This window comes from Cyprinus carpio, chromosome A11, assembly GCF_018340385.1.
Source record: "Cyprinus carpio isolate SPL01 chromosome A11, ASM1834038v1, whole genome shotgun sequence".
NCBI lineage: Eukaryota > Metazoa > Chordata > Actinopteri > Cypriniformes > Cyprinidae > Cyprinus > Cyprinus carpio.
This window is the reverse complement of record NC_056582.1, coordinates 564,520-574,598: the sequence shown is the minus strand read 5'-3', so window position 1 is coordinate 574,598 and position 10,079 is coordinate 564,520. Positions and strand designations below refer to the sequence as shown.

General features: G+C 35.2%; 1 protein-coding gene across 1 annotated transcript; it reads left to right on the top strand.

Annotated features, from left to right (window-relative positions):
* The first annotated feature begins 4,079 nt into the window (after positions 1 to 4,079).
* LOC109110272 lies at positions 4,080 to 9,746 on the top strand. The gene is made up of 3 exons (XM_042765764.1): positions 4,080 to 4,369; positions 8,789 to 9,115; positions 9,496 to 9,746. Exons 1-3 carry the CDS (start codon positions 4,324 to 4,326, stop codon positions 9,744 to 9,746), a joined length of 624 nt encoding a protein of 207 aa, XP_042621698.1. The 5' UTR covers positions 4,080 to 4,323.
* The last annotated feature ends 333 nt before the right edge of the window (positions 9,747 to 10,079 follow it).

Genomic DNA, 10,079 nt, shown 5'->3' with positions numbered 1-10,079 from the left:
CTGCCCAGGACGACTAAGACCGTTTGTTAGATGAGCGAATTCAGTTCCTGGATTCGGGGGGCTGTAGCAAAGGCTCTGCCATCTCTAAGTCCCGGAACATTCTGCCCAATCAGAGAGTTCAGACGCAGCAGCAATGGCATCACGTGAGTCGGAGCTGAATCACAGGTTAGAGATGAGACCGCAGCGCACGTGAGCGCCACAGGGAGAGTTGGGTCAGCTGTATTCTAGTTCATTCAGAGTTACTTTAAAAAGACATGACTTCGAGTTATACTGGGTTACAGTGTGCGTACATGTAAAGTAAGTAAACCGCGATATATATTTTCTGTTATTGTTAAGTGATCAGCTGTTACTCTTGTACCGATTAAGGAGTAGCCAATTAGCATAGCACTGCCTGTATTTCCTGCTCAATTTAGTGCAGTCACGAGTATTTATGTGAAATTCCTTGTGGTGAGATCCTTATGATGCTATACATTGTGTTAGTGAATATTAACCTTATTAACATTGTGTGTGGCGCGTTATGTGACGGTTGTTTGTTTGCACGTAGCGATCATCTGCTTAGTACATGTCCAGGCATGTTACCCTGCCCCTTGCTGCATTCATGTGCGAATAGTGCCCTCTTATGGACATTTAGAGCATAAACGCCCATGTTAAATAGTGTAATATAGCATGGTTTTGGGTTGTTTATATTTCATATAGTGTGTATATATCTACCCACAAAGTTCTTCAGTAAATCAGACATCAACCAACTGCATTGTGTACTTCTCTTTCAATTAAGAAATCATCTCACTCAGCCCTGACAGACTGCCTACAGTGTTTCACACCCCCATAATTAACTCATCAACGAACCCTACATTTCAGATTGTGTTCCGGGTTGGAATGAACGCTGGAGTAACGCTGGATTGCATACTGGAGATGTTTGGTCGGTTGGAATAGATCTCAGCGATGATGACTTGGATTTAGTGGGATTGCTGTGCATGAGGTTGTCAATCTTTATAGCAAGATTCACATATTCTGAGAATGACTGGTTTTCACCTTTGCATGCGAGCTCTGCCTGTAATTCCACATCCAGACTCTGTTGGAACACAGCCTTGAGTGCAATATCAGTTCAACCACTCTGAGCTGCGAGCGTTTGAATTCAATAGCATAATCTGCGGCTGATCTGCTGCCTTGTGACATCTGCAGAAGTTGTGTCGAGACATCCCTGCCCCCTGCTGGATGTTCAAACACGTCTCTGAGTTGTTGAATAAAGTATACGTATGATCTTTGAAACAAACTATCCGTTTCCCAGACTGCCGCGGCCCACTCGATCGCTTTACCAGTCAGCAGTGTCATGAGGAAAGCACATTTCTTGTCATCAGGCTCACAATCATCTTCTTCGTGCTTAAAAAAAATTTCTACCCGCCGGAGAAATCCTTGCTCAGCTGTACCATCGAATTTATCGGGTAAAGCAAAGCTTACATTCTTAGGCATAGCAGGTGGCAGCGACTGGTTATACTTGCGTAAGATAGTAGTTAGCAGCTCGCAGATTACTCAGCAGTTCCTGGTATCCCTTAAGAATATCGATCTGGTAAGCGAACGCCGCTTGCAGATTAAAAACTTCCGCTGGATCCACTGGTGACAAAGTATTATGTAATGAGGCAGAAACCGAGTTAGGATCCATGTGCAGTAGTTTAATATAATCCTTGGTAGACAAGACAAAAACAGTAGGCAGATAGTATTAACGTGAGACAGTCAGAGTTCGTAACCAGAAAGGCAGTCCAATCCAAACAACTATGCAAGGGAAAATCCCAAAACGTAAACGGGGAAAAAGGCAGGCAATGGTCATACACAAGATAGACAAAACAGTGGAATAAGAATGCTCAGTAAGGCAGGTAAACTGGCAGTACTTCTCACTGGCTTGTTAGCCTGGCCCTGCTAAATACCACACTAACAGGAAGTAACCAGAGATGCAGAGAGAGTGGAACACAGTCAATACTCAGGCGAGGGCTCCCTCTGCTGGCTAGGCTTTACAGTAGGCATTCTGCATATGTGTTTAGTTCGTAGGTGAAGAGCTTCTTCCTGTTCTGCTATGTACCTCTCAGTTGATCTTCTCTACATAGAATATCTTGACAGTCAGAGAAAACATTGAATCTATCAAAAAAAGACAAATCAGAGTCAGAGGTCAAAGATCAAACCATTTTAAAATTGGAATAACTGGATCATGTCTCAATTAAACATTTTATTTAATTATATTTTAACAGGAGAGTGTGGCTGTCAAATGATTAATCACGATTAATCACATCCAAAATAAAAGTTTTGTTTACATAATATATGTATGTGTACAGGGTATATTTATTATGTCCGATTAATCACATCCAAAATAAAAGTTTTATATTATATAAATATATAAATAATTTTTATTTATATATTTATATTCTTATATTTTATATTATATATAAATATATTTAATATATAAACATAACATATTCTTCTTAAATATATACATGCATGTGTGTGTATTTATATATACATAATAAATATACACAGTATACACACATATATTATGTAAACAAAACTTTTATTTTGGATGTGGTTAATCGTGATTAATCATTTGACAGCCCTACTTTAAATGTTATGTTAATGACGTTCCAAACCTGTATGAGTTGCTTTCTTATGTTGAACAGAAAAGAAGATATTTTGAAGATTGCTGGTAATCAAACAGTTAGTGGCTCCCATTGACTCCCAGTATTTTTTTTCTCTACTATGACAGCCACCAACTGTTTGATTACCAGCAATGTTCAAAATATCTTCTTTTATCTTCTTCTTTTTCTTTTCTTTTTTACAGCATAGCTCCTAATAACTATGAAACACCATGTTACATTATGATGTAGTAGACAGCAATCATTGTAATGTCCTTATTTATTATAAATGTCTAATGTAAAAGTGGATTTAACTTCAATGTTACACAAGCACTTTTTACTAAAATAGTAAACACTGCATGTCCCAAATCAAATGGCACCCTAATATACCTGTGTGATCTTCATGCAACTTTGACTGGCAAATACCTCTCTGTGTAATATAATATATTTTGTGTTCTTCATAGAATTATTGATGCTTTTTTTGGTGGATAATTCTTTTTTTTGTATTATATTATAATCATCCAAGACTTAATGCCACTTTGACTGGCAAATACCTCTCTGTGTAATATAATATAATAAAAAAGGTGTTCAATTTTATCATTTGGGACACAACCCTGTTTATTAGCTCATAGTTGTAAAACAGGACATGTGCTGATGACTGTCATGATCAGCAGGTTGTGATAGTGATTGTTAGACGAAGCTTTGTGAAGAGGCTTTCCTCTCTCAAGTCTATCAGAAAAGGATTCATTACTCGAAGCTTTTCAATACAGTGTACTGTAAGTTGTGGCCATCTAGTGATCATAAAATGCATAGCACCTTCCAAAGTGCTGTTACAGCTGCTGGTGAGTGTGATTTGTACAACATATTCCTGGATCAACATCCTTGTTAATCCTGGAAAAACATTCCAATCAACCAATCAGAATAGAGATATAACTTTTCAGGAAATATCTGTTTCAGGCTTATGATCGGGGTTAGGTGCTTCTATTCACTCTTGTTAATCAGCTTTCATTTCACACTGATTTTAGGATTGGGATAAATCTAAATTTTTGGACCACAGTGACCCTAAAATGGTCCTTTTTTTATCCACACTCCTATACCAACCTTTTCATCGATTGGATATTTAGATCCATCTAATCTGTATAAAAGAATAAAAAGTGTATCTCATAAAAACATTAATTTCATAACAATAACTATATCCTCCTCCTGCTTTTTATCTGGGCCTCCAATAATCTCAGTTTAACAATAGGTTCAGATTCCGTACTGAAACTTCATTAATGGTATGTTTGGACAGACTTTATTCTTCAGACCACAATTCTTAACCCACTGTTTCCATCCAAAACGTATTTCCTCAATTATTCTCAACAATAATTGAAAATTGTGCGTGAACGATTTTTATCAATACCCCACAAGCAGTCACGTGATTTTCAGGAGAACGAGTATTGACGTCACAGATCACGTGCTTTTAGCAAAACAAATCAAGCTTCGCTCTAAGCGTCCAAGAAAAGTTTTTTTTTGTTTTCCCTTAACGTCAATGCTCCACATTTCGGTAAATGCGCCTATCGCTGGTTTGCCAACTGCCATAAAACGTCAAAGAAAAAGAAGAAGTAGAAGTTGAAGTAGTGTCCCAGATGTTTTACATCTGTTTTATTTCCATTTAATTTACTTTTTTTGTTGTTGTTGTTGTAAAGACGAAAGTCCGGTGAAAATGAATCCCGTTTTGTGGGCGTTGGCGAATGTTTTGCTCGTGCTTGGTAAGACATGTATTGCGATCTCTTTTCTGTATCAATTTGTATTTCCATTGAATCACTTTATACTCGACAGAAATCAATGTATTATTTCTTAAATTATGCTGTTTTATGTAGCTGAGGAGTGAAGATGACGTTGTTATAGTTTTAGACGCTTTTCCGAAAGAGGAACGTAGCAGGCAGCTGTGGGTTCACAGTTAGAATAACGTTACCACACTTACTAAACAAAGAGAGCTTTTTAATGAATTTTAGTTAATATTTTAAATAACCGTGAACAGTGTTTTCGCTTTTTTTTAACAATGCATGGCAGCGTTTTAAAGGCAAGGCGTTTTTTTACTGGTTCAATCTGATTCAAATTTTATTTGCCCATGCCAAAAAATTTAGCGGCCTTGCCACAAAACAAACAAAAACCGTATTAAAAAAAAAAAAAAAAAAAAAAAAAAAATCATTTAAAGACATGTAAACAGTTAATAAGAACAAATTTGAAGTAATAATACAAATAAACACAATAGAACAAAGATACAAATAAATCAGGTATGAAATACTATACTATAGTACTATACTATAATACTATAATAGATTACCTAATTCTTATTAAGGCTGAAGATATTAAGTTCACAGAATATTTGAGCAGAGTGATTTTTATTATTTATTTATTTAACATTAATGACACAAGACAACTTTTTTGAGTGGATTTGTGATGTTTTATGTTTGTTTGTTTATTTGTTCTTCACTTCGTTACCTAAATTCATTTCTTCAGACTTATGTGCCTCTAGAAGTTTGCGTTTTGCAAGTGAACGTCACTTTATTGTGCCGTCCCAAAGAGGCACAACTCAATTCCATGAACTTTTAAAATGAACTGTTCCCTCCTGGTGGAATGATCTGCCCAACTCAGTCCCAGCAGCAGATTCCTCAGCCATCTTCAAGAATCAGCTAAAAACACATCTCTTCCATCTTTATTTGACCCTCCAACTCTAGCACTCTGTATTCTAATTCTATTCTTTATTAAAAAAAAAAAAAAAAAAAACAAAAAAAAAAAAAAAAAAAAAACACTAACACTAGCTTTTTTTAAATCTTTTTTTGTTCTAACTGTTTTCTTTTTATTATAAAATTACCAAATGCAAAAAAGGCATTTAACACTAGCTTGCTCTATTCTTTCATTTATTTATTATATAGTTAAAAAAAAAAAAACTTGCAAAGTGTACTGCATTAAGCAAACTGAGACTTGTTATAGCACTTGTTTATCATTTCTCTTTTGTTGATTTTGATTGCTTCCAGTGTCCTTATTTGTAAGTCACTTTGGATAAAAGTGTCTGCTAAAAGACTAAATGTAAATGTTTGCATTCATTAAGAATTTTTATTATTATATTATTATTATTATTTTTATTTAACCCTGCTGTTTATGAGGATACTCACCAGAGGCATTTTGACTTACTTTTGTTTGTAAGCTAGGGACTCCCGATCAGGTTTTTTGTTCCCCTGATCCCATCTCAGTCATTTAATATTGAGTATCTGCCGATACCGAGTCCCGATCCGATACTTTTCCTATTGCTTGGTGCACAATTCAAGTGCATTAAAGTTGATCCACAGACTCTAGGCCTGAATCCTTTGGTCTAATCCTGTAAACTCTAGAAAGACTAAAACAGCTATATACTGTATATCTGATCATCTCTCAATCCCTTTCCCAGAAGGTCCTTGGCACTCGCTGGTCTATTCTTTATATTGATAAAAAGATTACTCTGGTCATTGTATTTACTGTGTTTAAAAAGCACACACTGTGTCTAAAACATCACATTCATCACACACACCATTTTCATGCTTCCCCATTAATGCAAGTGTTGCATTAGTTTCACTCTTAAAAATAACTACTTTCTTTCCTTTCTGTGTCTTCCCTAAAATGGTCCTTTTTTTATCCACACTCCTATACCAACCTTTTGATCGATTGGATATTTAGATCCATCTAATCTGTATAAAAGAATAAAAAGTTTATCTCATCAAAACATTAATTTAATAACAATAACTATATCCTCTCCTCCTGCTTTTTATCTGGGCCTCCAATAATCTCAGTTTAACAATAGGTTCAGATTCCGTACTGAAACTTCATTAATGGTATGTTTGGACAGACTTTATTCTTCAAGACCACAATTCTTAACCCACTGTTTCCATCCAAAACGTATTTCCTCAAATTCTTAACCCACTGTTTCAACAATAATTGAAAATTGTGCGTGTACGATTTTTATCAATACGCCACAAGCAGTCACGTGATTTTCAGGAGAACGAGAATTGACGTCACAGATCACGTGCTTTTAGCAAAACAAATCAAGCTTCGCTCTAAGCGTCCAAGAAAAGTTTTGTTTTTCCCTTAACGTCAATGCTCCACATTTCGGTAAATGCATCTATCGCTGGTTTGCCAACTGCCATAAAACGTCAAAGAAAAAGAAGAAGTAGAAGTTGAAGTAGTGTCCCAGATGTTTTACATCTGTTTTATTTCCATTTAATTTACTTTTTTTTTTTTTTTTTTTTTGAAAGACGAAAGTCCGGTGAAAATGAATCCTGGCGTTTTGTGGGCGTTGGTGAATGTTTTGCTCGTGCTTGGTAAGACATGCATTTACGATCTCTTTTCTGTATCAATTTGTATTTCCATTGAATCACTTTATACTCGACAGAAATCAATGTATTATTTCTTAAATGATGCTGTTTTATGTAGTTGAGGAGTGAAGATGGCATTGTTGTAGTTTTAGAAGCTTTTCCGAAAGAGGAACGGAGCAGGCAGCTGTGGGTTCACAGTTAGAATAACGTTACCACAGTTACTAAACAAAGAGAGCTTTTTAATGAATCTTAGTTAATATTTTAAATAACCGTGAACAGTGTTTTCGCTTTTTTAACAATGCATGGCAGCGTTTAAAGTCTGTTTTCTGTCCTGTTCTGTTATCATGGTTATGTTTGTTTGCATGATTTTGTAAAATGGACTGCTTCTGCTTGTCTCTCAAAATGGACTGCTTGAGTTGGGGCTTTGCCAAGAGACCTTCCTGGAGGGAGTTTTCACATTGCTTTATTTTTCCCCGTAACAGATTTTTGGTTTATTTTATGTAACAAAAGAGACAATGACTCTTTATATACAAAGGAAAATGACTCTTTATATACACAGGAAACAACACCATGGTTAGGCGGTTTTTTACTGCTTCAATCTGGTTCAGATTTTATTTGCCCATGTTAAATTTTTATTTGTGTATTATGTGTATTTGTAATGTGTATCTTTTTTCTATTATTATTATTATTATTATTATTATTTTTAATAACAAAGATAAAATAATGACAAGGATTTTTATCTTCTCCCACATTGGCCTAAATATCTGCCATACTTTTGCATATTTTGTTACCTTAATGTAACAAGCTTTGTCTTTATTATAGGGATATTAGTTTGGCTGTGATGCTCAAACAGCTTGCAAAATAGAAAAACCAACATGACAAACATGATCATGATATGATATTTCTAAAAAAAAAGATTGTGCCCTCATAACGCCATTTCCCCCCTCCAGAGCTCTGTGCACGACACTGAGATATATATATATATATATATATATATAGATAGATAGAGAGATAGATAGATAGATAACTTACACAGTGAAGACTAATTTATTTACACAATGTATTTCTTATTTATTGTAGTTTTTGTCCTATTGCTTGTAATTAGTTTCTTATTTCATCAATTATGCCATCTACAGTGTAACTAGTCTTGATTCAATATTAACATTGAAGTGCTACATATTGCAATAAGAGCGATGAAAAGATGAATAGGTGCACCTTTTCAACTTCGTAAGTTCAGTAATGTGCTCACCCACAGATTCAGACACTGCTATTTTATTTACGCAACGCATTTCCCATTATGGGTTATGATTCTTGATGGTAGAAATTAAGCTTTTTGAAACTTTGAATCAGTTGTTTCAGACGTTTTGGATTTTTGGATGCTGGTGACATCTGCTGGTCAAAACTTTAGATTCGACACAATCTCAGGTCAAACATGCAAATAAAAGCACATTTTACAAACCTAAACTGCAAATGTTTTATTAGAAGAATAATCTACTAAATGCTGTTTATGAATCATTAAATACCATATGCCTAAATGAACTGAACAATGGAAGAAAATGCTGTGTGGATACTGTTACCTGATTGGTCCTCATCTCTAAAGCCCAGCCCCACACCTGATCAAAATCTCACCCTTCATACGAGAAGCAGGAGAGACATGAGTCTAGTTTTGATCGTCTACTGCACTTGTAGATGAATTCAAACTGGACATATTTAAATCTACAATCTTTTTCAGACAGTGAGTGAAATATATCTGAAACATGTTCACAGTGTTTAGGTGTTGTGTGATTTAGTCCCACTATCACAGATTTAATTAAATGTTCATTTGTTCTCCTCCAGGTGTGTCTGGTGTTGGTGCAGATGAAGAGTCAGTGTTTGTGAAGGAGGGAGATTCAGTCACTCTGTACACTAATATTGAAGCAAATCAACAAGAAACGATGAGATGGTATTTTAATGACATCCAAATCACTAAAATCACTGGAGATCAGAGAGAAATCTGTTCAGAGGATGAGTGTAAAGAGAGATTCAGAGACAGACTGAATCTGGATCATCAGACTGGATCTCTGATCATCACAAACATCAGAATCACAGACTCTGGAGATTATAAACTAAAGATCATCAACACCGGCCGCGACAGTGACAAGATCTTCAGTGTTTCTGTACATGGTGAGTCTCTTCAGGAATATTTAGAAACAGATTATAAATGTTTATTATAACAGTGACATTCCAAGCTCCTCTTTTATCATTAAACAGAACAGAATTATTTCCATTTCTAATCTCTGAAATAATCTCTGGTCACATTTTCTTATCATCTGTTTATGTGCATCTGATTTTTCGTAATTATTGTGTTTTAGCTGTCCAGGATGTGTTCAACGTAAGCACAACTTATAGACAAATTTAGTATTTTAGTCAAAGTCTAGAAAGAGTACGTGAAGTACTTGTTTACGAGTACAAGTTTTTCTTATGTTATGATTAATCAGTTATCTTGTTGAGTTTGTTTTTTTCCTCCAAAAAGATCCTCCAGCAGCTGTTGGTTTGTGTTTCAGGTGTTTCTGCTGCTGAACGAGATCAAATGAAGAGAAAGTCAGTGAAGGAGGGAGAATCTGTTACTTTAGATCCTGGAGTAGTAAAAAACCCTAATGTTGTGATGACGTGGTATTTTAATGACTCTCTCATCGCTGAAATCACTGGAGATCAGAGTAAGATCTGTTCAGATGATGAGTGTAAAGAGAGATTCAGAGACAGACAGAAGCTTGATCATCAGACTGGATCTCTGAACATCAAGAAAGAAGGTTGATCATAATATTGGGTTTATGAACTACAGATCATCATCAGCAGCAGCTTCAGTATTAGCAGAATATTAACTGTATTAACGGTCATTGGTGAGTATAAATTAGTTATTCAATGCCTTTGCCCTCCAACTTTAGAATATAGACCAAAATTATTGTCAGGTTAATGTTATTTTTAATTATTTAATAATTTAGTTAATATAAATGTATGTAATATTATTGTGGCCTGTTTGAAAGTGAGCTGTGACTCAGTGTTAAAATATAATGTTTGTATATTGTCTGTATCATCTTCACATGAAGTGAGAGTTTTGAAGCTGTAAGTCAGAGACTCACTGAAACAT

What these genes read in the sequence shown, in the direction of transcription:
- LOC109110272 (XM_042765764.1), top strand. Translation starts at nt 4,324, where the DNA reads ATGAATCCCGTTTTGTGGGCGTTGGCGAATGTTTTGCTCGTGCTTG. An exon ending in GAATGTTTTGCTCGTGCTTG is followed by an intron (nt 4,370 to 8,788) that starts GTAAGACATGTA and finishes GTTCTCCTCCAG; the next exon opens with GTGTGTCTGGTGTTGGTGCA. An exon ending in CTTCAGTGTTTCTGTACATG is followed by an intron (nt 9,116 to 9,495) that starts GTGAGTCTCTTC and finishes TTTGTGTTTCAG; the next exon opens with GTGTTTCTGCTGCTGAACGA.